At 44.0% G+C, this 27309-nt stretch overlaps 2 protein-coding genes and 1 long non-coding RNA gene across 10 annotated transcripts in view; 1 reads left to right on the top strand and 2 right to left on the bottom strand.

Annotated features, from left to right (window-relative positions):
• Window positions 1-27309, top strand: part of LOC115559454 (neoverrucotoxin subunit beta) — a 544561-nt gene that overhangs the window by 515897 nt on the left and 1355 nt on the right. The window contains exons 1-7 of one of the 7 annotated variants that reach the window (XM_030378216.1): window positions 18266-18409; window positions 19163-19247; window positions 19360-19396; window positions 19769-19874; window positions 25828-25937; window positions 26051-26087; window positions 26488-26647. In XM_030378216.1, the coding sequence (XP_030234076.1) occupies window positions 25912-25937; window positions 26051-26087; window positions 26488-26647 (223 nt within the window). In that variant the 5' untranslated portion in view covers window positions 18266-18409; window positions 19163-19247; window positions 19360-19396; window positions 19769-19874; window positions 25828-25911. The other 6 variants (XM_030378215.1, XM_030378217.1, XR_003979578.1 and 3 more) reach the window with 6 other exon arrangements.
• On the bottom strand, window positions 1555-9882 carry galm (galactose mutarotase). 2 transcript variants are annotated; one of them, XM_030378211.1, is made up of 8 exons: window positions 9350-9882; window positions 7854-8008; window positions 6656-6769; window positions 5839-5931; window positions 4682-4763; window positions 4185-4335; window positions 3447-3621; window positions 1555-2728 (listed from the first exon to the last, which is right to left on the bottom strand). In XM_030378211.1, the coding sequence occupies exons 1-8, from the start codon at window positions 9438-9440 to the stop codon at window positions 2651-2653; spliced, it is 939 nt and encodes a 312-aa protein (XP_030234071.1). In that variant the 5' UTR covers window positions 9441-9882; the 3' UTR covers window positions 1555-2650. The 2 variants fall into 2 exon arrangements, with proteins under 2 accessions (XP_030234071.1, XP_030234070.1); XM_030378210.1 differs by having other exon boundaries at window positions 1557-2728; window positions 9408-9877.
• Window positions 6062-6646, bottom strand: LOC115559461 (uncharacterized). Its single transcript, XR_003979581.1, has 2 exons — window positions 6511-6646; window positions 6062-6452 (listed from the first exon to the last, which is right to left on the bottom strand). It is a non-coding gene; the product is annotated as an uncharacterized LOC115559461 (long non-coding RNA).

The following is a 27309-nucleotide window of genomic DNA, read 5'->3' as shown; positions in this document are numbered from 1 at the left end:
GCCGACCACAGACTGTGCGAATGGGGAGACAGGTCTCCTCCAGCATCACCCTGAACATCGGTGCACCACAGGGTTGTGTGTTGTGCCCCTTCCTCTTCTCCCTCTACACTCATGACTGCAAACCCCTTTAACAGCATATTAAAGTTTGCAGACAACACCATGGTGGTAGGCAGGATCTCAAGCAACAACGAGGCTGCCTACAGGACAGAGGTAGAGAACCTGGTGAGCTGGAGCGAAGAAAACGATCTGATCCTCAACGTGGCAAAAACAAAGGAGATGATCCTGGACTTCAGGAGGAAGAAGAAGCCCTTCGTCCATCACCCCATCACCATCGACGGCGAGACAGTGGAGGTTGTGCAGAACATCAGGTACCTCGGGGTCAACATCAGCCACGACCTGACTTGGACCGTCAACACCACCGCGACGGCCAAGAAAGGACTTCAAAGGCTTCACTTCCTGAGGTGCTTGAAGAGGGCACGTCTCCCACAAAAGCTGCTGGTGAGCTTCTACAGGTCAGCCATCGAGTCAGTTCTCACATATTGCATCACCGTATGGTACTCTGGCTGCACCGCAGACAACAGGAAAGCTCTCCAGCGCATCATGAAGACTGCTGAGAGGATCACCGGCACCCAGCTCCCCAGACTGGAGGACATCTACCAGACCCGCTGTACTCGGAGGGTCAAGGGCATCCTTATGCCGCGTTTCCACTGCAGGGTGCGGAACGGATCGGATCGCAAAGGGGCGGTAGGGAGGGGGCGGTATAGCCCAGCTCAGTTCCGAGGTCGCGTTTCCACCGCCGACAGTACCCTTTGTGGTAGGCCGGATGTCGATCGCCGCGGCAGCTACGTAAACATCGTAAACAACGTCTTCCTCCGCAAGAATGCAGACGAACGTCTCCACCTCCTTGTTCGCCCAAGCAAGCTTTTTACGCGACATGTTAATTGTAAAGAATAATACCTCGAGGCTACTGTTTGTTTGTTTTTATCCCCGCGTCACCCGGAAGTGACGATTCTGTCGACCAATCAACGGAGGGGGGGTGTAGCTAGAATTCCAGGGTACCCTTTCAGGCGTCTGGTCTCGTTTTGGGTACCGCAACGGAGGAGTCCCTAAAATGGGGTCGGAACGGGTACGGCAAAGTCCGGGTCACGCCCACTTTTGGCGGTGGAAACGCGATCCGACCCGCACCTTTGCGATCCGATCCGTTCCGCACCCTGCAGTGGAAATGCGCCATTAGAGACAGCACAAACCCTGGGCACTGCCTCTTCACCGTCCTGCCCTCAGGTAGACGTTACAGGACACTGAGCGCCCGCACAACAAGACTGCAGAACAGCTTCTACCATAGAGCTGTGACACTACTGAACTCTACTCCCACTCTACTGCCACTCTGATACTCCCCATCTCATACACAAATGATTGCACTATTGCACTTTCGAAACTTAAGGACTTGGATCGATGAATGGAGTATCTCTGTACAGCAATTCTCTTCTTTATTTTATCCCCAAATGACTATTGAAAACATTTTATTCATATATTTTTTTTATTTATATATACATATATATTGCCGTTATTGTTGATATAGTTTTATAGATTATCTCATATTTATATTTATATAACTGTGCAACTGGAGGACTGCTCAAACAAAATTTGGGTCTTGTGCAATGACAATAAAGGTTATTCTATTATTCTTATTCTAGCTGTTGAATTGGTATATTCTACAGTAACGGTAACACGACAATGTAGCACCTACTGACATTTCTCCCTCTTCGAAAAAATAGGACCAAAATATAAACCATCGGTGATATGGCCTCATTTAGAACCTGTTCACTTGTGATGGACGGCTACTTGTTCACCTACTTGTACAGCTATAGGATTCCGGTACCAAGAATTCCAGTAAAGTCCTTCAGTGATTATTTTAAAGGGTGATATGATTCTTTGGGGTTAATAATTTCATTTGGGGGTACTACTAGAATAGGGCTACATGCCGGTATGATAGTTTGATATCAAAGGGTGATAGTGCCCACAGGCGGGAGGGGCCAGTGGGCAATCTCTCTGACCCTATCGCTGAATATTTCCGTCAATACATGATATAATGAAGAATTGAATAAAACATGTTCTCCATTTTATTATACATTACACTGTATACTTACAATTATACCTACCAGGAATTAAGATACAAATCGACTCATTCCCTCCTGCCTACTCTTACCATATTCACACTACATAGAGTCCTTCCCATTTGACCTCTGTCCCATCGACTCGGCCATATCTCTAACCCTTTACAGAGGTCCCTGCTCTCTGTCGTGTTATCGGTAGAGTTAGAACACTAATGGCTGGCTCGCCAAATGTAGAGGGATATAGGGGGTGCAGCAGCCCTGGAGAAAATATAAATAATTACATTACATTATGCATATAACTTAATAATTTCTCAATAATGTAAAATGTATATAAAATAGGACATGAATGTTGAGACGATGCAAATCAACTTCAGATATACGTATAGACTGTCATAATGCCGGTCAACTTGAAAATCTTGTTTATGATGATTTAGTACTGAGGAGAAAACCAAGATGTCTCCAGGTCACTGATGGAGACTCTGGAGGTCGCCCAGGTCGAGGTCAGGAGTCAGGTCAAAGGTCGGAGGTCGTCTGGTTCAGACGGTGGAGAAGCTGAAGGTGGTCTCGTGGAGATACTCCTCCCCGGGACGCAGCATACATGAGGGGAAGGAGGGCTGATGAACACATGAGGGTTTAATCACTGTTCACTACTGCATTATGAACACTTTAGGGTTAAGTCACTCTTCACTTCTTCATTATGAACCCATGAGGTTGGAATCTCTGACCTTTCTTCATGATTAACACGTGAGGGTTTAAACACTAATCATCATCATGAACACATGACCGTTAAGTCACTGCTCACTTCTTCATTATAAACACATGAGGGTTTAGACCCTTATCTTCATTATGAACACATGAGTGTTTAGACCCTTATCTTCATTATGAACGCATGGCCGTTTAGTAAATTCTTCATTATGAACGCATACTGACGTGGTACTGCAGGAGTATGTGTAGTAGTGCTGCAGTATGTGTAGTAGTACTACAGTATGCCTACTAGTACTACAGGAGTATATGTAGTACTACTGTTAGTGTTGCCTTTAAATGATCGATGAATGGAGTATCTCTGTACAGCAATTCTCTTCTTTATTCCATCCCCAAATGCTTCCACGCTTTAAGTAAGGTACAGAAGATAGTAGGGGTGTGCAATTAATCACATTTTGATCGTGATCTGTGGGTCAAACGAATATAATCAGGTAGAAACGTTTCTTTTTAAATATTGACCAAAGTAATTGTGATTATGATTTTTTTCCATAATGGAGCAGCCCTAGGAGTTAGTGTGGAAGTGGTCTCGGTGGCGGCGAAGCCCTCGATGCTGCGGGCGTTCAGACGTACCTTGTTGATGGCGTCAGGCCAGCTCTGCGTCTCCAGGCAGAAGGAGCTGTGTTTGGCGTAGCGGGAACCTCCCTTCCCCACCACAGAGCCATCCAGGAAGTTTGCCGTGTAGAACTGGACACCTGGTTGGCTGGTGGAAACCTCCAGGACACGCCCACTCTCTGGATGACACACCCTATGAGGTCCGGAGGGGAGGAGGAGAGATGAGGAGGAGATGAGGTCAGGAGTTTAGGAGCTGAGATGAGGAGGAGGAGGAGGAGGAGGAGGAGGAAAGAAGAGAATGAGGAGTAGATGATAAGGTCAGGAGGTGAGGAGCTGAAGAGGAGGAAAGAAGAGAGATGAGGAGGAGATGAGATCAGGAGGTGAGGACGAAAGATGTGAGGAGGACAAGGAGGAAATGAGGAGGGGGAGGAGGAGGAGGAAATGAGGGGGGGAGGAGGAGGAGGAAATGAGGGGGGGAGGAGGAGGAGGAGGAGGAGGAAATAAGGAGGGGGAGGAGGAGAAGAAAAGATAGATGAGCAGGACATGAGGTCAGGAGGTGAGGAGCTGTGTCGAGGAGGAGGAGGAAGGAGAAATGAGGGGCAGGGGTTGGAGGAAATGAGGAGTAGGATTAAGAGGAGGAGGAGGAAGAAATTAGGAGGAGCAGGATGAGGAGATGAGGTCAGGAGGTGAGGAGCTGAGACTAAAGGAGGAGGAAATGAGGAGGAGGGGGAGGACCCCACATGAGCTGACGGTCACCTGGCAGCGGGTCTGAGGGCCCATGGGTCCCCTGGAGAGGCTAAACAGAAGTTGTGATCGAACCCTGGGCCTGGGAGGGGCTTGAGCAGAGAGCCAATCAGATATGGCTTCCGGAGGTCAAAGGGTGAGCCCTCCACAGCTCTTACCTCACCTGAGAGAGAGGAGGATAGGGCAGGGGCATCAGGGAGGTAGGGGGAGGGGCATCAGGGAGGTAGGGGGAGGGGCGTCCGGGAGGTAGGGGGGAGGGGCATCAGGGAGGTAGGGGGAGGGGCAGCAGGTAGGCCTACAGGTAGACTCTCCTTTTGGATGAATCCCAGAACCATCGTTATATCTTTCCTATTCGTTCTTTCATTTTTCAAACTAGTTTTTCTCTCTTTTATATTGCTCTCGTTTGCTCTGCTGTGACCCCTGAGCTCCCCATCGGGGATGAACGAGGGACCATCTCATCCCATCCTCCTCCTTCACTTGGAGTGGGTGTGCGGTGGGGTCTGTCTGACCTGTAGGAATGGAGGTCCCGTCCACAGGCAGGTAGGACTGGGCCTGGATGGACACCTCGTGGTCATAGACGTTTTCTACGGCCTGCGGGACAAGACGGACAGCCGGTGAGGAAACACGCGTCAAAGAGGTCTCAGTTTCTCTACCGTGCTCCTCTATCAGTGTAGCCTGAGTATACCCATGCTGCCTTGCGCGCGATTTCATTTCGCGCTGCTAGGCAGCCTGGATTCCATGGATCCGATTTTCGCCTGAGATGGGGAACCAATCAAAGAACGGGGAGGGACGGCAAGGCGATGACGACGTCTATGCGACACACCCATCGTCTTCTTCCTCATCGAATTTCTGTCGCTCTACATACGTCATATGGTATGATTGATACGATTGGCTATGAGCTACGTACGGACTCATACGATAGACATTCGTAGCGCCCAATAAACGGCTCCGGGCAATTGTAAACCCCACCTCAAATAAGAGAAAATGAATGTGTGGTTCCCAGACCTCTTCTCAATGTAGAATGAGATGAGGCCTGGCGTTAGCCAGGCTACTATCCGTGTTCCTTACTTCCTGTATCTTCTGTGTGTTGCTCTATCAATGTTCCTTACTTCCTGTATTGTGTGTGTGTGTGTGTTCCTCTTTCAGTGTTCCTTACTTCCTATAACGTGTGTGTGTTCCTTTATCAGTTTTCCTTACTTCCTTTATTGTGTTTGTGTTCCTCTATTAGTTTTTCCTTACTTCCTGTACCTTGTGTGCGTGTGTTCCTCTATCAGTGTTCATCACTTCCTGTATCATAATTTATACTATGGGATATCTTTCTTGCATAGGTCAGACCACCGTCAGTACACCGTCAGTAAGGTCATTACACCGTCAGTAAACCATCAGTACAGTTTGTGCAAATCAATAAATGGAAATGAGCCAACGTCGTTCACTCATCGGCCTCAAAGCCCCCAGGTTCTAGGAACCTAGCGTTCTGCCTCTCAGCCTGGCTAGCCTCTGCATGTTCGCTTGCTCAAGGACACCGGTAGGATCATGCGACCAAAGACCTCGTGAGGTCAGTGGTTAGTGTGGTTTGAACTATCGACTGTAAGCACCCGGCGCTGAGACGAGGGACGGCTGACAGAGAGAGACACATGCAGGAGGTCTGCAGGGCCGCGTCACTCACCTGGCCCGCCAGGTTGAAGTACGAGTGGTTGGTGAGGTTGATGGGGCTGGTTCTGGAGGCGCTGGCCTGGTACCGGCTCCTCAGCCATCCTCCCTTCACCAGGGATTTCAACACAGCTCAACTTCAGGGCTATTGGCTCTAGAACTTTCCTTGAACACATGGACCGCTGCCCATGTGTTCCTGAACAGCAGCAGATTCTATTGGCTTCTATCAGGACCTTCTATTAGTTTATACCAGGGTCTTCTATTGGTTCCTATCAGGGTCTTCTATTGGTTTCTATCAGGGCCTTCTATTGGTTTCTATCAAGGCGTTCTATTAGTTGCAGGACGGTAGGAGAAGAGCTGAAAACATTAGAACTACAGTAAATCTACAAAAACTATACAAATTCAATAAAAACATTCATTTAGAGACATTTAGAAAGGAATTAAAGCAACCGGTGATCATAATAAATAAATACGAAACATGGATCATGCTGCAAGTTTCAAGTCAGACCTAGAATGGCTTGAAAGATGGCGTCTGTTCATCAGAAAGAAAAACATAAACTAGAGCTATCAGTGAATCCTTAAATGGTTCCTCAGAGCCCCAGGAACCAAAACCGCCTGTACTTCCTGTTCCTTCAGGGTGTAGGTGACAGCGCCTGTACCTTCAGGGTGTAGGTGACAGCGCCTGTACCTTCAGGGTGTAGGTGACAGCGCCTGTACCTTCAGGGTGTAGGTGACAGCGCCTGTACCTGCAGTGTGTAGGTGACAGCGCCTGTACCTTCAGGGTGTAGGTGACAGCGCCTGTACCTTCAGGGTGTAGGTGACAGCGCCTGTACCTTCAGGGTGTAGGTAACAGCGACCTGCACTTCTCCTGGGTAGCCCTGATCTCCGTCTGGACTGGTGTGCCTCAAACACACGCCGTCTTCAACCCTCTCTGCCCGCCAGACGGCCTGGAGGAGAGAGAGTCTTAGTAAACACACACACACACACACACACACACACACACCTGGGGAAAGCTGGGCTCCAGGACTGTCCTCCAGCACTACACACTGAACACACGTGGTTCAGGTCAACGAGTACGACCAACGTGAGGATCTCTTAAAGGGGGAACTTTTTTGTAAAGACATAAGGGCTCAGACACAGAGTGGTGCAGGTGTCTGTCTGGGCACCGTCGCTAAAGCCACGGGGACGTTCTGACGCTGTTTGACCACGCCCCTCACACTCACTTCTTAGGCAACCCAATGTGTTGCTCATGCAAAATAACTAAGACCTTTTTGAACCTCCTGGATAGAAGCTCTCCTGCTCAAACTGGGGTTTACACAACTTATAAAGTGATTGAAACAAGGTTGCATCCCTCCCCCTGTGAAGGGGGGGGATGCACTCACAGCAGCTCTTCCACTGGCTCCTCCTCGTGTCAAAGTCCAGTGAACACTAACATGTTAACTCTGATTTCAGCAAGGCTCAAGGTCCCAGCTCTGTTTTGGTTCGAGGGGAGAGGGGGGAGAGAGAGGGGGGACAGGTGGGAGATCTGTTGGTCTAGTTTTCGCACCTTGTACTTTACACTTAAAGGGGACCTATTATACCACCAGGTGTGAGTGCGATTACCCTCACAAGCCGTTTCGAAAATCTGCCCCACATCACTAGTGGGCGTGTCCACCTAGATCTGTGCTGCATAGATGAGCAACGTTTACCACAGTCCACTGGGTAGGCTGGTAGACTGATCTATCCAGCACAGATCTAGGTTGACACGCCCACTAGTGATGTCATATGGGGCAGATTTTTTCGAAACAGCTTGTAAGGCTTATCACACTCACACCTGGTGGTATAACATGTCGCCTTTAAGATTGGCTTTGTTTTTGTAGTTGATGAGGAGCTAGCAACAGTCTGACCTTTGGCCAGGGGAAGACTTCTCATTTTGTGCCTTCATTAACAGATAACAGAACTCAGTGAGGCTGGTAGAGTAGCGAGCAATGAGGCCACCCAGTCCTTGGTGAAGGACAACACAGAGCGGCATCGGGGCGTCGTACTACAGACCTTGTTGAAGCCCCTGAGCCCGCCGTGCAGGGCGTTGGGCCCGTTGTTGACGGCCAGCTGATACTCCACCCCGTCCACCACGAATCGCCCCCCGGCGATCCTGTTGGCCACGCGGCCCACCAGCGCGCCGAAGTACCGCCGGTCGGAGACGTAGCCTGGAGCCAGAGAACACCCCATCAGGGCCGCACCCTTTACAGTCGATACTATACAGCAGCCGACAGTTATTATTCCTTAGGTTGCTCATATTAAAATGAGGGCTTTTTCACACAGATATTTAAAATATTTGAGCTGGTGTTTTTTTTGTTTGTTTTTTTAGTTACTACTGTTATTACTACTTCACAAACAGTCTACAATTTACATAACCCTAGACTTCACCTGCCTGGTTTGGGAGGAGCTAGACATTCACCTGACAGGATGGGGAGGAGCTAGACATTCACCTGACAGGATGGGGAGGAGCTAGACCTTCACCTGACAGGATGGGGAGGAGCTAGACATTCACCTGACAGGATGGGGAGGAGCTAGACATTCACCTGACAGGATGGGGAGGAGCCCTTGACCTTCACCTGTCAGGATGGGGAGGAGCTAGACCACCACCTGTCAGGATGGACTTCAGATAGATAGCCCTAGACTTCAGATAGACCCTGTCCCAGTCAGTCGCCTACTTGTGCCGTGTGGGGGGATCTTTTATACAGACGCCTGATTTCCACCAGGGACGTACGCACCGCGGAACGGCTGCGAACTCTGCCCTGCGTCAATCCCCACCGGGCGCATAACGGCAGCGTAGCGCTGCCTTGCGAGCCAGCCGTATTCACGCGAGATCACGCGATAACCCTAAACCTAATGTACTCACCTTCCACTCCCAAAATTACTGCAATTAAATGCAAGCCTTTGTCCTTTCTGACATTGTCCTTATAAAAAGGATGATTTATTTCATAAATTATTTTATGTTGCTCCACTTCGACAATCAGTCTCTCGTCGTCCATGTTGCTGACCCTCTGAGACCCTTTGATTGATTGACTGCTGACCTGGTGCCACCACCGGTCATGACGTAATGTTGATGTGAAGTTGTGATAGGCTACATGAGCTGAGTATTGTGTTTTATTTTGAAAATTGACCGGATGCTCTACGGCTTTTACTTTTTCACTTATTGCCCGGCTCGATATGCTCTGTTGAAATTGACGCGGTTCAGCAACGGTTCGCGTCAAAAATAGAAGTTAATAGAATTAGGGAATGATAGCGCCTCCTGGCTGGGACGCTGCTGAGACGTTCCGAAGCGCGCCCGGTGGGGACGGTTTCATTGAGTGGCAGCGATCAGCAGCGGTGACCGCGGCGCTTACGTCCCCGGTGGAAATTAGGCGTAGCCCCAACACTACACCCTACAGAATAGGCAGGGAGTCAGTCTACCCCCGTAATGTACAACTCTTCCCTGGGATAATGTACTGCTACTTTACAAGTTCAACCCAGCGGGTAGCGCTGCTAAACAGCTGTAGCTGCACCTCCCAGGTGGTCGTACCCCTGCACCGAGTCATCCCGCCGTCCCTTCCTGTCATGTACCTTCCAGGTGGTCGTACCCCTGGACCACGTCATCCACCCTTCCCTTCCTGTCCGAGCAACGGATCGATCTGATGATGCAACCGAGGGTGAGGACTTCCACCGTGACGAGGGAGGACCGCAGGACCCACTTCTCCACGGAACCCTCGTCGACGTCCCCGAACGGTTCGGTGGTCACCTGCGTCATCTCCGTACCTCCCGCTGGGTCTTCACACCGGATCGGTGAAACTGTCACGTGGTCTGCAAACACAAGGAAGTCAACGCTGCGTTGGTGTACAAAGTAACAAGGAGCCAGGGGGCATTCGCGTGTCAGTGGGAAGTTTGCTTTGGTCTAAAAAGTAACGAGGAGTCAGGGGGCGTTCAAGTCCCAGTGGGAAGTTTGCCTTGCTGTACAAAGTGAGAAAGAGCAAGGGGGCGTCCAGGTGACTGTGGGAAGTTTGCATTGATGCACAAAGTAACGAAGAGACATGGGGTGTTCATGTCCCAGTGGGAAGTTTGCGTTGGTGTACAAAGTGAGGAAGAGCAAGGGGGCGTTCATGTGACAGTGGGATGTTTGCGTTGGTTTACAAAGTAACGAGGAGCCAGGGGGCATCATGTGACAGTGGGAAGTTTGCGTTGGTTGTCCAAAGTAATTAAAAGCCAGGTGGTGTTGATGTCACAGTGGGAAGTTTGCGTTGGCATACAAAGTAACGAAAAACCAGGGGGTGTTCAGGTGCCAGTTGGAAGTTTGCGTTGGTATACAAGGTGACGAAGAGCCTGGGGGCGTTCATGTGACAGTGGGAAGTTTGCGTTGGCGTACAAAGTAACTAAGAGCCAAGGGGCGTTCCCATGGGAGGTTTGGATTGTCCCAGAAGGAGGCGGCCGATCTCGTCCTCCTCCTGGTCTGGGGAGCAACCTTACCGCAGAATCACTGTTGTGGTCGCGTCTCTTTTGACATATAACCAAATCTTTGACAAAAACGATGATTGCTACATTCAGTGAGCATACAAACACTGGTGTCAAGGTTATTACCCACCACAGAACCAACTCATGCACAGATATTGCTTTTCATTCACACAGTCCTGTGCCAATTCATGTTGGTGTGCTTGTCAGAGGTTTAATCCATCAACACTGTCTGAATGTAATTCTCAGCGCAGAGGGAATCCGCCGGCAGATGGCGCCAAAGATTCTGTTGCTTTTGTGCCACAGTACCACTGACTATCGTTCAAGTATAACAGTTGGCGGATGAATGTGCTCATTGGTCCCTAGGCTACTATTGGTGTGAGGCCCCCTTACTGATCAATTATGATTAAAACAATTATTTGCGCAGAATATCGCTTTCAATCGACCTGAGATAGGTGATTCAGTCTGTTTCGGCCCATCGTGGATCTCAGTCTATATTTTTCTGGCGCACGTTTTAAAAACAAGTGCTCCCTGCTTGCATTAGTCGCAGGCAGCACAAGTCTTAAATAGTCTTAGTGCTATACATCAACTATTCTGAAATCTTGCCGCTATTCTGTCCAGTAGACGTGATGGATTATTATGTATCATGCTATGACCAATAGGGGTCAAGTTTTTTTTTATTTCAAGTATAAATGTTAAATAGTCTGGCAAATCCAGGGCCCTTTGAACACCTGGGCCCCTAGGCTGCAGCCTTGGCTAGCCTGTGCCTTAATCCCCGTCTGGTGGTAGTAATATTACCGTGAATGTAAACTCAGCTGTCATCATAACATTAAGCAGCAGAGGGGTGTTCCACGAACTGAGGTTTAACAAACACTGAGTTAACGCTGAACTCTAGGTTGATTGACCCTGTGCTGACTAACCCAGAGTTTTCGGTTCCACAGCAGCGGTTATGCATTAGTTCAATCAACTCGGGGTTGGTTAACACAGGGTTGTGCGCGTCCACGCCAAACCTAAAAAGACGTGATGTATGGATCATGGAAACCCTGATCGAAATGGCGAAACGGGCCGCTTATTTCAATGAAATGGAACTCCAGGTTCTCCTGGAGAGCTATGACGAGGAGAAGGACATTATCACAAGAAAAGGGAACGCTAAAGCCTCTGCAACCCGGAGAACCAAAGCCTGGCAGCGGATCGCTGACCGCGTAAATGCGTTAGTGTATGTCAAAAGCATGATCCTTAATATTTGAGACATGAATATATAAATATCCCAGTTAAGCATTCTTAAAGATCCTACCACATAACCCCTTTCTTCTAAAAAAAATATGCTCTCCGATGGCTTCCAAGCGGTCAGCAGATCAAGTATAAAAATGAAGCATAAAAAACATACAAACTGGTAAGCTTTTCCCACCATCGTATTAGTATAGGACAGTCGGCAGACTGGATCTGGCCCTCAAATTGTCTTGACCCCGGTGGAGGAGCTGTTAATAAACATAAATTCAGGGCGCCCTGGCCTGGAGGGGGTACCTGGAGGTACCTACCTCCTCAGAGAGTCAGGGGCCATACCCCACTGGTTGAATGTAGGTTTTTGTGTTTTCTTGTATTTAAGATTTTTTTTGCCTTCGAAGTATACATGCAAACCATGTGCTTGCCACAGCGCATATGTTCCAAATGTTTCTTTTTTTGGTAACTGGGTAGAAAACCTAAAAGTGACAATTCATCAACTTCACAGATCAAGATGGATTAGTGCTTGTAATGAAGCCGCCGGCTACGATCGAGCATTCTCCAGTGGATGCAAGTCCGTTAGGACTATTTTATACTTTATGTTGTAAGTGCCTCTCGGCATAGTACTCAGACAATATTGCTCTTTGTATGATAGGAGGCCGATAGAAATCTTGGATGGGTCATCTGAAATGATATGTTCGATAAAACGTATTCACGGCCAAGATAGGCCTACGTGTTTCAGACAAAATACGCTTAATGAAACGTTCCCCGAAAGGGAAACATGCCTTAATGACAATAATGTGCTATACGTTGACATTTAACATATCTTGGATACGTTTCAACCAAACATAATCATCGAGGTCAATAAATGGCAAAAAATAGGCTGAGAACGAACGTATTTGCGATACGTTCAATAAAACGTAATCACAGACAAAATACGTTTTTTTGACAAACGTAATTGAGAACTAACGTAATAGTTCTCTGGGAACCTAATTTTGATGAGACAGGGTTGTCCATTCATAACATCACTCTGTTGACGCTCAAACACAGCGAGACGTCAGCTGACCTTCACTTTAATGTGTTTTCATTGGAAAAGCATTTTTAAACACAGAAGGTTGAAACAGTACAGGTTTATACACATTTTGATCTCAGCTACTTCAATGTTTCTGCTCAATAGAGAGAGAAAGAATAGAAAGAATTGGCAATTAAAAGAAGATAAATGTCATAAATAAGTGATGATGTGGAAATTCTACAGACTATTAACTGAATGTATAAAATAATGTAACAAAGGGTCCATAAGGGTGGCAGATCCATGTTGTCCACTCTAATTCATATCTCCTCGTCTGTATCTTAAGGGTGGAGTCGGCTTCTCCCTGAAGATGTGTCTCATGGTGTCCATGCAGTCGGTCGTTAGGGCAGTTCCAGCAGCAGCTATTTCCTGATTGGGCCTTCTCCTGAATAGCAGCCAAATTACTTTACACAACACATATCTTCTCTCGTTAGGAACGGTTTTGTTGGCATCAAGAGGTGCCAAAAACACGCCTTCTTGTGATGACACAGTCTCCTAACTCCTACAAGACGTTTTGTAGATGTTTAGAGACGGGGACATCACAAGATGGCGTGCCATTGAAAGTATGTACATTCTCTCAGAGGCTAAGAAAAGCTAAAACCTAAGATGGCTGCCGTACAAGAAGGATCCAGAATAACAATGTTGTGTTTTTAAGAGTGCAACTACGACATCCAGGATGTGGGAGTGGTGAGACACAAGGAACAGTGAAACTCAAATATTAAAAAAAAAATTGACAAGAGACATTAGAGAGAACTACCACTAGCTAATCTAGCTGGCATACGAAAGTTGGCTCCACAATGAGCTATCATCTGGGCTCTTCACCTGTGCTAACGTAACGTAGATTAATGACACACCTAGACGTGCCTTATTAGCTTCTTCTTCTTCTTTTGTTGATTCAGTAACGCAGACTTTAAAGTGGTAATCTCAAAGACTTTATTACTACTTTGGCGACACCTTTGGTGATAGAAGGTATTTGTTCCCATAGATCCCTGTTAATAACATTCATAATACTGCAAATGTAAAGGCTTGGATCAGCAGGCCTCAGGCTCATCACCCTCGTGTTACCTCAACAGACAGTTAGTCCCTAACTGAAAATCTTTGAGAGGCCACTTTAAGGACTCAACAATAATATATTAAGAATGTATTCAGCTGTTCTTAAGAGTTGCACGGTGTATGCTGCAGCACACTTAGAAGCTTTTCTAAGAACTCCTCAGAGAGTTGCAGCTCTTCATGATACTGCGTCCATGCAGGACAGGCTACCCAGGCCGATGTTGCCAAACAAACACTAAGAACGGCCACAACGACTTGACAAGTGGACCTCCTTCGATCAAGAGTGATATATCACTCCTTCAGGTCATGTGACGGTCGTTGTTACAGATAATGAACTGTTTTATTGCATTTTTTTTATAACCTGAAAGTGAACCAAAGCTTTGAATGATGTCATTAATGCATGAAGGGGGGCTGAGAAGCTGGTGATGAAGATCAAAATGTCTTCTGTCAAAAGGAGACTTCATGTTCAGCGCCTGGCGTCATTATTTCTTTAACGTGTCCGTTCTGTTTCTCCATCTGACTTAGTAGTTCTAATTATGATATATCAGAGCGTGTTGACTACAGTACCTTGTCTTCTCCCTGCTGTGATGAGGAGCTCAGCACCAAACCGTCCAACACAACAACAAGGAAAGGATGATGTGGTGAATCAACCAGTGGTCCAGTTCCCCTCCCAGTTCAAACTCCTGTCAGACTAACATCTTATAGGACGCTGTTCCATGACTTCACTCAACAATGAAGAATAACCACTTACTAAAATATGAACGATGGACAGAGCTGTAATGTCTAGAAGCACAGAGAAATACAAAGACACACTAGATGGTTCAAACAGCAGGTAGAGACACTAAGTCACTGATGCATCGCTTCACATTACCTCCTCAGTTACAGAAAAGAAATACCATGATTTCATTAACACTTTACAATGCATTAATTATCCATTAATTAACATAAGTTAATGCAGTATTAAGCATTAACCAACAATTCACTTTCATCTTACTACTATACAATAGCAGGCCTGTCGGACAAGTTACTCAAGTTGGTCAGTGCACAGCACTCGCAAACGCACACGTACACTGCACGCACGCACGCCTGCACATGCGCACGCATACACACAAACACATGCACAATCATGTACAACAACACACACGCGCATCCTGACGCAGACGTTTCAAGACAAAGGCAGCGCAGGACAACGCATTCACACACGCACAGGGGCGCCGCTAGGGATTTCGGGCCCCATGAAAAGAATGAAACTTAGTGTCATTATTTTTTCTGTATTATAATTTCATCATCATTAGGGGCCTCTCTGGGCCCCCCTCCATCATGGGCCCCTAGAATCCGTCTCCTTTACCCCCCCTTTTCGGCTCCCCTGCGACACGCACACACATGCACACACGCACGCACACCCTTGCACGTTGAAAGACAACGGCAAGATCGATCCCGCATCCCGCAATGTCTTGTGATATTGATATCCCCCCCTCCCCCCTTCCGTCTGTTTTAACGGTGTCGCCGTCGACAAACTCTCCCAGGTAAGACGTTCTGTCTATAGACGATAAAAGAAGTGAAGAGACAATTTCTCACGTCGACAAGCAACAGCAGGTCGTTCATTTTGTATTATAAAAAACGTTAAATTCAAACATCACGCCGGCCGGCATATCAACAAATGAGTCACGTGATCTCAGAGAAACAGCATCCCGATAACATAGAACGAAACATGTTAATAACACAATATGATGAATTATGTCTATAGAGTCCACCGCAAGACTACAATTTGTTTCTCAAATGTAATATTACTCTCTCCTCCTTGAGCCTCCCGAAATGTCTTTACACTTTGTTGCTCAAACTTAATATTACTCTTCTCCTTGAGCCTCCCAAAATGTCTTGGGATATTGATGTCCCCCCTCCCCTCTGCGGACTGTTTTAGTTGTTTTATTAGGGGTCCAAGCAGCGAAGCTGCTTGGTCCGCTGTTGTTTCTGTAACGTTTTTTTTTATTTTTTTTTTTAAATTCTGCCAAAGTCGTACTGCAGCCTATGCCGTAAGTGGTAGTGCACCGTTGTGGTACTGCACCCAAAGGTGGCGCTATTGTAAAAATCATGAGTTAGGCTTATTTCTCCTCAACAGATTGAACAAAATTTATATTGTCATATTACTCTATAAAATCAGATACCATTTTTTTCAACCTGGCCTTCTGCTCTAAAAATGTTTACTTTTCCCCCAATTTCTGAAAGCAGCTAGTGTGTGAGCATTTTGATTAAATTATAAAATAAGTCAATTTATAGGTAACAGGGGCAATTGTTTAATGGAAACTGTAGTATAATTTGCATGCAAATCAATTATTAAATAGCTTTTACTGTTATTCAGGGCTGAAAAGTGCATTGACATTTTAGAATGCATGGCAACTACAATTGGCTAATTGAAAATAATAATCATCATAGAGGTTAAACATCTCTTCAAGTGTCCTGGCCAAGACAGGCAGCAGTAGCCTACAGTCACACATAGCATACACTAAAAACATAGGAAAAATAAAACAACCAAAACAGTCCGCAGGGGGGAGGGGGGATATCAATGTCGCAAGACATTTCGGGAGGCTCAAGGAGGAGGGTAATAATAAGTTTGAGCAACAAACTGTAAAAACATTTCGGGAGGCTCAAGGAGGAGAGTTATATACTACATTTGAGCAACAAAGTGTAGTCTTGTGTTGACATGTTTTCGTTTTGTGTTATAGGGACGCTGTCTCTTTAAGATCACGTGACTTGTGTGTTGATACGCCGGTCGGTGCGATGTTTGAATTTAATGGTTTTTATATTACAAAATGAACGACCTGCTGTTGCTTGTGAGAAATTGTCTCTTCACCTCTTTTAATCGCAATTTCTAAAGTCTATAGACAGAACTTCCTACCTGGGAGAGTTTGTCGACAACAACGCTGTTACAGTTTTTCTCGAATGTATACACACAAAGAATGGATCTATGCACACAAGTCTGAAAACTTGAAGCTCATGTATCAACTACAAGACTCCAGACTGCTAAACTCTAAGCACAATTCCACTTTTTTCACACACATAGAAGTTCAAAATCACATTTTTGCAAAACTTTAAGCACAAATCTCATCATTTAGCACACTTGGTTCACCTGGAAACACTGGCCTTCAAAATGCAACAACTACTTACCAATAAGTCTAACTCACTCCTCACCTGTTCAAACTCAACTGGCACTTCAATCATGTGTCAGAGCATAAAACTACACAAATTCTTCTTAAATCGGATTTTTTTCCACCAAAAAGTAAACACAGCTATCAAAGCAATATCTCTTAGAGAGCATCAATGAAACACTGGTGTGATCAATATACTAATACTACTTCCTCCATCAAAATACTAATGACATATGTTTTCGCTTTATGAGGCCATGTTACATATTTTAATGTATAAAATTGTTTAGAAACACCTTTCTTGTATAAAGTTGCAATTAGGTGGTACATATAGTATAAAGACTGTTGCCATATTGTAATACAATACTGTGAATATATCATATCAATATTGCATCGACACAATTGTATCAGAATAGGATACAATGCATATTTGTCTATCCAATCTTCAGATTGATGTGGACGTGGAAGAACCAGAGACGTCGGAGAACCCGACGCAGATTCATAATATCGTCTGGAGGAGCACACAGCTTTTGGCCATGATAATATATATTATAGGATATAGATATCTATGTATAATATGATATTATTTAGATATAGAGCTCCAGGACTCCCGCCGGAGCACCCGGAGTGTTCTAGAATATTTACAGAACACGGCCGAAGACTGTGTGCACCTCGCCATTGCGATGCATCCACTGTAAACAGAGCGCATGGTACCGTGCCCGCAAGCTGCTCAGGGCCACACACCCACCCTCCTCCTTGACCCGCCTCTCTCCACCTCATTTGCATTAAAGACACGGAAACGGCGCGTTTGGGGAAAGCTCAATGTCCAACTGGCTCGAAGTGGCTGTATATCTGCACCACGGCTGAATTTCGGGAACGTCTTCAAATATTGTGTTAGGGGCCCACTAATATCTATATTAAAGCATCCATGGCATGCCATGGGACCTTTAAAGTTTGTGTCACTGAATCAACCAAAGTAGAATAAGTAGTTAATAAGGCACGTCTGGGTGTGTCATTAATATGGTCACAGGTGAAGAGCCCAGATGCTAGCTCATGGGGGACCAACTTCAGTTTGCTAGCGAGATTAGCTGACAGTAGCCCTCTCTAACGTCTCTTGGGAATGTGATGTTTATATATTTGTGTTTCACTGTTCCTTGTTGAATTGTGTTGTATTATACCAATACATCCTGGATGTTGTAGTTTGACTTGCAAACACAACTCTGTCATTCTGAATCCTTCTTCTGTGGCAGCCATCTCAGGTTGTAGTTTTTCATAGCCACCTAGAGGATGTACATCCTTCAATGACACGCCCTCTTGTGATTTCACCGTCGCTAGCCATCTACGAAACATCTAGTAGGAGTTAGGAGACTGTGACATCACAAGAGGGCGAGTTTTTGGCACCTCTTGATGCCAACAAAACCGTTCCTCACGAGAGAAGATATGTGTTGTGCAAATGAATTTGGCTGCTATTCAAGAGAAGGCCTTATCAGGAAATAGCTTTTTCTGGAACCGCCCTAACGACCGACTGCATGGAGCCTATATAATAATCTGAGAGGAGTTTAAAGTTTAAACATCATCCTTTCCTTGTTGTGTGGGACGGTTTGGAGCTGAGCTCTTCATCACAGCAGGGAGAAGACAAGGTACTGTAGTCAACACGCTCAGTCATATCATAATTCATAGGTTGGGTTTTATTTATGAAAACGTATTTCAAGTTGAAAATTATGCTTTTTAAACTGTTGTGACAAACTTTATAGTGTATGTAGTTTGTGTGTCAACATTTAGTGGCATTAAAATGTATTTTATGTTCATCTAAGTTTTCTTCTGAATATCCTTTGAATATTATTATTCTAATTAGCGTTTTACTTGGAACATTTTGAATATTATGATGATTGTATTATTGTATTATGATTATAATTATTATTATGATTATAACTACTATGTTTATTATTCTAACGTCAGTATTATTGTTGTAATAATAATTATTGTAGTATTTGTATAATTAATGTTATTAAAATGGCCATTATAATTGTATTATTGTCATGATTGTAATTTCAAGATCTGGGGATGTGGTTGTGATCTAAACGTCATGAGGAAGTCCATTTAAGGTCGTCAGTCAGACTGGTTCAACAGAACAGAAAACCCCAGAGGATGATTTTCTCATAGTGAGCATATCTGTCTTTTGGTTCCCCTGCAGAACGCACTTGAAGCCCTGAGAGACATTCAGTGTGAGTGATAGTTATCAGTGGTTTGCAGTAAACACTGGGCAGCGTCTCAACGTCTTTCCCCTCGTTGAGACTGAGAACAGCAATGAACAGCAATAAGCAGGTTCCATAAAAGCAGGGAATAACCAAACACTGAATGACCAGAGAAACAATAGTTGTGTTTGTTTCCAGGTCTCCAGTCTACTATTAATCAGAAGAGAGAGGAGCGGGGTCCTACCTCGAAGACCACTATGTCTGGGGAACATGGCCGCCAGGGGTAAGAAGAGGATCTCTCACTGTCTGTGACTGTTGTCCATCTCAGAGCTCAGCAGGGATACATCATGACACCATCATTAGTCTGAGTAAAGTTTGTTTGTTTTGTGTTGAAGCCCAGAGCAGCAGGAGGGAGCAGAAGACAGCAACAGCGTAAGTGTCGCTGTGTTAAGGAATTTAAATCAGCGAAATGCAAATTCTTAGACAAGGGGCCAATGGTAAGCCTTTTTTCTGTAATGTTAAAGTGTGGTTGCATACCCACATGCATACTTTACTACAATACATACTCAATGCTATATTTAATGTCAATGACCCGCCTCAACTGTATCCAAACATCGTTGACTAGGTAGGAGCGGCTCAGAAAGCTCCTACACCGAGGCAGGTACTGCCTGAGCCGCTTACTGAGCCGCTAAACTGTGAAGGTGGGCGGATCCTCTCTCCCAAGCCACACCCACAGCGGCTCACTAGAGGGAAAAGTCCCTCAGTCGGAACGCGCCTATTGATGTTTGTTCTGTCCCGATCAAGGAGGTGGAAGAGGAGGAGGATGATGGTGGTGCGGAGGAAGTCAACGAACCTGTCCACCCTATGGAGGGCTTACAGCCGGTGGATGGGGAGGCCAACTTGCCGAAATGTAAGAAACTTATTTTGAAAAGATTAGGAAGATACTCTTATTTTGAAAAAAGATTTTGATGTATGACTCTTTTTACACAGGGCAGTAGGAGTAATTCCTTCATACTGTTATAATAATCTATGCTCTACAATAATCTATATTTCGTTGTCGTTTAATATTTGCGCCTAGTGAAGGTTATGCATCATTTAAAATTTACCGTGAGCTCAGACAGGACCAGTACTTTAGTAGATCTAAGGCCCAGACAAGACCAGTGCTTTAGTAGATCTAAGGCCCAGACAGGACCAGTGCTTTAGTAGATCTAAGGCCCATTCAGGACCAGTGCTTTAGTAGATCTAAGGCCCAGACAGGACCAGTGCTTTAGTAGAACTAGGGCCCAGACAGGACCAGTTCTTTGGTAGATCTAAAGCCCCAACAGGATGCCTGCAGTGCTTTAGCTTAGTTTTTGTAGATAGTGATACATGACCTGTGCCGTGTTCCAATATCCATACTATCCGTACTTACTAGCCTAAGTTTGAGTACGTAGGCCATTCCGATTCAGATCGGGCGAAAATAAGTGTACTGAAAGGACCCGGATGGTGTACTCAAACGGTCAAATCGTGAAGTGTATGGGGATGTACACTTTTCGTACTCAACGGCAGCCATCTTAGTTACGTAGCGGAAGAGGGCGGAGCCAGGCTGAGCCAAAGTCTGCGCATTTTCCACATAGCCTGCATTACTAGAGGCATTTTGCAGTTTTAATAGCTTTTATAGCTTTTTATAGCTGCTAGGCGTAAATAGTTCAGCGTTCAAAGCGGGATGCTTATTGCGGGGGAGGAGCCGCGGCGGCAGTCGTGATCGTAATTTCCGGTTAGTGCACCAGAGTATTCGATTTGGAACAACACTGACATCTGAAAAATAGTGCACTTAGTGAGTGCGGATAGTGTACTACGTTTAAGTGTACTCATGGAAGTATGGATATTGGAACACAGCACCTGCTGGTCCATGTTGCCATGCAGGAGATCTCGCCCTGACGCCTTGTTCACACTACATGCGTCCGTCGACGGATGGGGGCTTTTTGACGTATCCATGTGTTTTTACGGGTTGCATTACAAACACGATTTCATTGGACAGTGTCTTTGCTTATGTTTGCATAACGCAGTCTGATTGGCCGACGGATCCGTCGCTGCCTGAAAAGTTTAACCTTTCACAACTTTTTGACTCAGGCCAATTGGATATTATTGAAGATACAAGTGTGTAGATTTGTTTAACGGTTTGAATGATGGTAAACGGTTGAAATTTGACCGAGTTACGATGTCTTAGTAATTTTAGTGTCTGAATGGGCAGACGGCTTCAATGGGACCAACAGAATATGACGTTTTGAAACTAAAACTGTGATTCTGAAGAAAGTTTAAATGATATTGAAATTCCGTTCGGATATTATTGAAGATACAATTGTTTAGATTTGTTAAATGGTTTGAACGAAGATAAACGGTTGAAAAATGTATTTAGTTAGGTCTTAAACAGTTTGAAGTACCAGACTCCCATGTTAAAAAAAAGATAATATTTTAAAAGTAGAATATCTTAAAAAGTTTACAATATTTTAAAAATCTGAAAAGAAGCGCGCGATTCCAAGCAATTCTGAATATTTTAAAATATGAATATATATATGATTTGATAGATCACAAAGTTGGTAGAGAAAGAAAGAAAGAAAAAAAGAAAAAAGGAGGGAAAGAAGGAAAGAAAGAAATAATGGAAGAAATGCATGAAGAAAGAAAGAAAGAAAGAAAGAAAGAATAACGCTTATGAAGAACAATAGGTGAGCGCTGCATGCAGCACTCACCTAATTAGCGTTTTACTTCGAACATTTTGATTATTATGATAATTACTGTATTATTATAATAATTATTACTATTATGTTTATTATTGTAACATCTGTATAATTGTTATAATAATTATTATTGTAGTATTTGTATTATTAATGTTATTAAAATGGCCATTATAATTGTATTATTGTCATGATTGTAATTTCAAGATCTGGGGATGTGGTTGTGATCTAAACGTCCTGAGGAAGTCAGTTTAAGGTCGTCAGTCAGACTGGCTCAACAGGACAGGAAACCTCAGAGGATGATTTCCTCATAGTGAGCGTATCTGTCTTCTGGTTCCCCTGCAGATGCACTCGAAGCCTTGAGAGACATTCAGTGTGAGTGATAAAGTTATCAGTGGTTTGTAGTAAACACTGGGCAGCTTCTCCATGTCTTTCCCCTCGTTGAGACTGAGAACAGCAATGACAAAAAGCAGGTTCCATATAAGCAGGGAATAACCAAACGCTGAATGACCAGGGGAAACTGAAATCTAGCAAAGATGAAATATCTTAAATCAAGGCAAAATATTCTTGTTTTTTGTCTGTCAAGATATTTCTTCTTACCAGGCAGTTTTTGCGTCAGAGCATTTCACTTGATTTAAGTGTTTCTTTCCTGAATTATCTTAATAAGGCATTATAACCTGTTATTGAACATCCTCAAGATGGTATTTTACTTGTACATACGTTTGGCTCTTGCTGCTAATTGTGTAATAAGAGATAAAATCGACCAGCTTTTCAGCATCAGCCAAATCATTGGCCTGTGCAAGGTGTGGACGCTGAACTTGATAAGCCATGGCATTTCTATCAAGGTTTATAGTTTGAAATGGTTGATATTCCAAACAATAAAGCCTAGAATCAACAATAAAGATGTTTTTGACCAGTCCAAATTCTGGCATATTACCATTCAGTACTTTGGCAAGGATCATGGACTTCTCAGTTATGTATTTATTACCATTTATCACAAGCCATTTGACTGATGCAGCATGGTGTATTTCATTGAAACCTAGAAAGTCTCTCAATTTTCCACGTAAATATTGTAGATCTTTAACCTCAGATACAGGTCCCATCTCTTTTTCATTTGAAAAAATTGGTTGCTTGGAAGGGTCAACATTTTGACAACTTTCATATATTTGGTTCTGATTAATCAAAGACCTGCATACATTTTTAAAATTAAGCTTGGAAGCCCATTGTTTAAAGAGACAATGTTTAGACTCGAAACGCATACACATATGTCTGATCATTGGACCCAATGATTGTATCTGTGATGGCAAATGTATCATATAATGCTGTTTAGGTGTAACATTGTGGTCTGGAAAAAGCTCCTTCCAATGCTTCAAATGATTTTCAATTAGTGACTTCAACCTAGAAACAGTTGCAATGCTAAGAACAGGTGCAAACACTATTTGAACAATCGCTATTAACTCAGTTATAAATTGGAGAGTGCATTGGCTTCCAAACTCTCAAAAACAAATGGCGATATCTTAAGTAGGACAAGCATTTGCCCAGATGACTGTTTTAGCTTACCATCACTTGACGTTAGTGTACTTAGAGCAATTAGGGATGGCCGATCTCTAACATCAGGAGGGGAATAAGGGAAACCAAGAATGACCGAATTCACAGAGTCCAGACTTATTTGTCCTGACTCAATAAGATGATTCAAGACACATTTGATTTCCAATGGAGCAATGCCCTCCAGAATAACATGCATAATGTCTTGCGGGGTTTGCTGAATAATATCAAAGGATGGGAATTCAACTAACTTACTCCTTCGATTTATCCCATATGTTGTTCTCAGGCTGTTGCGAAGCAAGTCTGTGTTCGCCTTTTCTATTTCATCACACTGCCTGACATGCATCTCCAATGTCCTTTTAGTATATGCATCCTCGTTGAATTGTGACTGCATGTCCTCAAAAGAACACTCACAGTGTCTACACTTACTGTAGGCAAAGCCCACACCCTCTTTGAACCCTGCTAGTTCATGCTGTGCCAGAGTGTCGCCACAGAGAGACCATAGCACCAAATATCATTTTCTCTCCATTAACAGTTTGGATTTTAACACCACTGTACAATGCATCCACATCTTCTTTGATTCTATTCAATATGACTTCTACACCAGATTGACGGAGGTCTGCTGATCTAGCCATAGCAAGTAGCCTAATAGATGCCAACTTAGATCTATATTTTGGATTTATATTTCCAAGGGTGTAGTACACCATTAACAACTTATTTTTTGATGCAAATGATCCAAGTGGATTACAGATCTGTATTTTATCCGTGTATAGAACAATCTGCAGTGCATTTGGTTTCTCTGAAAATAAGGGATCTGATTTTAAAAGAGCACCATCAACAATGTCATTAAAAAAAACTTCCCTGCACCTCTGGGGTCCCTTTTCAATCATAGTCAAAACCCTTGGATGGGATAATAACTGCTCTAGACTTTTAACTAATGGTACATAATAAAATACTTTGTCTTTGATGAGACATTCTCTGGATCGTCCATGTTTCTTTCTAATTATGGTGGGAGCAATTGGAATTTCCTCTGCATCCACACAGCTGAAATGCTTCCTAATGACGCTGTTCTGTCGAAATGTTGTTGCAATATTAGCAAAGGGGTCAATGAAATTGTCAAATATATCCATTGCATCATTTTCAAGTTGACTTGTTGTGCCTTCTGAAGGCTTCTTTACCAAGTCCTTCATCTGCCTCCGGAGATTGTCCAATAGTGATGATTGGTACTGCTGCCATTTTGTTTTTAAGACTCGATTAGTAGATTGGCGAACACAGAGCTTGCGTGTTGCTGACGGATGTCACAATCTCTGTTCGTTAATTTACCTATCGAGTCTTAAAAACAATGGCGTCGACGGGTGATCTACTGATGGTATTGTGTGTGTAAAATGTCCTTTTTAATAAACAATCTGTACACTTACAAAATCCTCAATGCCTCGTTTTATATGTTAAGACCCTTATTATACTACCAAAGAAGTGTCGGGCTACTTCTAGCCTTTTAAGTGGTTTAAAATAGCGATTTAGTTTTTACCATAACCACTGCCCCCTTCGTTCCAAGTTTATAGCGTTTTGATTGAATCGGCTAAAAACAGCCAACTGAAGAAAGCGTCTACATGCGGTTTTTGTGCTCCAAAATGAACGTTTCAACTCACTATCATACAAAACATATCCCAAATCCATTTTACACCGGAATTACCCTTTAAGGCCTGATGCAACATATGCGTGTTTCTACGAGAAGTTCGAGTTTCTGATGAGAAGTTAGAGTGTTTCTACTTTTGTGAGGGGTTTGTCTTACAAATATTTCAAAATATTTAAGTACACGTTGACAATCTGTGCAGTTAAAAAATAAAATAAAAAATCTTTAGGAAGTTGTTTTGACACAATGCTCTGGTTTTAGAGTTTTTTTTCGCCTAAGGTGTTCTTAGGCATTAATGGGGTAAACAATAATGGCCCTCATGTTCTGGTTCTTCCAATCTGCAAATTGAATACCAATAAAGAAGTGAAAAGAAATTGATTCAGATTCATATCATATTGCAATAGTATTGGATGATGATGATAAATTGAAGTATATTTTTCTACATATTAAGAAAATAATTCTTAAATATTTTCTTTGTATCCGGACAAATGTACTTGTTTTAAGTGTAGCTGTACTGATTGTAAGATATGTTGCCTAATATATAACCTTATTTAAAGATTATGGCACTAGCATATTCTGAATTTAAGAACATTTTTCTAAATATTGAGAAAATAATACTTGTATCTCGAAAAATATACTTGTTTTAAGTGTAGCTGTACTGATTTTAAGATATGTTGCCTAATATATAACCTTATTTAAAGATTATGGCACTAGTATATTCTGAATTTAAGCACATTTTCCTAAATATTGAGAGAATAATCCTTAAATATTGTCTTTTTATCTAGACAAATGTACTTGTTTTAAGTAAGAACACACTTGTATTAAGATATGTATGGGTTTTTCGAGGCTAGATATAAACTTATTTTGAGAGGTCTTGGCAAGTCCAATTTTCCTGTTCTGTTGGCAGATCATTTTGCTTATTTCAAGTAATTAATCACTCATTTTATAACTTTTTTTTCTTGTTTTTGCAGTGTATGTAGTTGTGTTTGTTTCCAGGTCTCCAGTCTACTATTAATCAGAAGAGAGAGGAGCGGGGTCCTACCTCGAAGACCACTATGTCTGGGGAACATGGCCGCCAGGGGTAAGAAGAGGATCTCTCACTGTCTGTGTCTGTTGTCCATCTCAGAGCTCAGCAGGGATACATTATGACACCATCATTAGTCTGAGTAAAGTTCTGTTTGTTTTGTGTTGAAGCCCAGGGCAGCAGGTGGGAGCAGAAGGTGGTAACAGAGTAAGTGTCGCTGTGTTAAGGAATTTAAATCAGCGAAATGCAAATTCTTAGACAAGGGGCCAATGGTAAGCCTTTTTTCTGTAATGTTAAAGTGTGTTTTCGAAAAAATATAAAAAACGTCCCCACATGCATACTTTACTACAATACATACTCAATGCTATATTTAATGTCAATGACCCGCCTCAACCGTATCCAAACAGCGTTGACTAGGTAGGAGCGGCTCAGTTGCGGCTCAGAAAGCCCCTACACCGAGGCAGGTACTGCCTGAGCCGCTTACTGAGCCGCTAAACTGTGAAGGTGGGCGGATCCTCTCTCCCAAGCCACACCCACAGCGGCTCACTAGAGGGAAAAGTCCCTCAGTCGGAACGCGCCTATTGGTGTTTGTTCTGTCCCGATCAAGGAGGTGGTAGGGGCGGCGCGAGAGGAGGTGGCGGAGGAGGCAGAAGTGGAAGACCTCGGCAACAATCTCTCAGAATTGGTGCTGAATGACCCCGCACTGCCGGCTGACCCCGCACTGCCGGCTGACCCCGCACTGCCGGCTGACCCCGCACTGCCGCGCAGTAAGAAACTCATTTTGAAAGGATCAGGAAGATACTCTTATTTTGAAAACAGATTTAGATATATTATTCTTTCTTTTTAAACAGGGCAGTACGAGTAATACCTTCATCAAACTGTTATAACAATCTATATTCTACAATAATCTATATTTCGTTCTCGTTTGATATTTGCGTCCAAGTGAATGTTACGCAATATAAAGAAATATTTACCGTGAGCAGGCAGCCGTACGAGGGCTGAAACGTGTGAGAGTTTGACCCCCGTGTGACCCCCAGAGCTTCGATAGTAGCGCTTCTCTAAGAATGAGTTAAGCCGTATTGTGTGTGTGTGTGTGTGTGTGTGTGTGTGTGTGTGTGTGTGTGTGTGTGTGTGAGAGAGAGAGAGAGAGAGAGAGAGAGAGAGAGAGAGAGAGAGAGAGAGAGAGAGAGAGAGAGAGAGAGAGAGAGAGAGAGAGAGAGAGAGAGAGAGAGAGAGAGAGAGAGAGAGGGAGTGTGTGGGCATTCACTTCCTGCAGGCTTTGTGGTCATCAGTAATTACTTTCTCATCTCATTTCACATATCAAACCGACCACACGTCGTCTAAGTCTCTCTTGGCTTATTTCAGTCACCGAACATCGAGTGGAAAGAACACTGTCTATGAAAGAACACTGAATGATGGTAACGGTGAC

This window comes from Gadus morhua, chromosome 15 (genome assembly GCF_902167405.1).
Source record: "Gadus morhua chromosome 15, gadMor3.0, whole genome shotgun sequence".
NCBI classification, from domain to species: domain Eukaryota; kingdom Metazoa; phylum Chordata; class Actinopteri; order Gadiformes; family Gadidae; genus Gadus; species Gadus morhua.
Note: the sequence above shows the minus strand (reverse complement) of the source record. Positions and strands in the feature narration are given on the sequence as shown.

Coding starts and splice junctions, on each gene's coding strand:
- galm (XM_030378210.1), bottom strand. CDS start 9,591: ATGACGCAGGTGACCACCGAACCGTTCGGGGACGTCGACGAGGGTTCC. Junction 8,009..9,407: donor GGGGTACGACCACCTGGAAG/GTACATGACAGG, acceptor CTCTGGCTCCAG/GCTACGTCTCCGACCGGCGG. Junction 3,622..4,184: donor GCCCTCAGACCCGCTGCCAG/GTGACCGTCAGC, acceptor CGGACCTCATAG/GGTGTGTCATCCAGAGAGTG.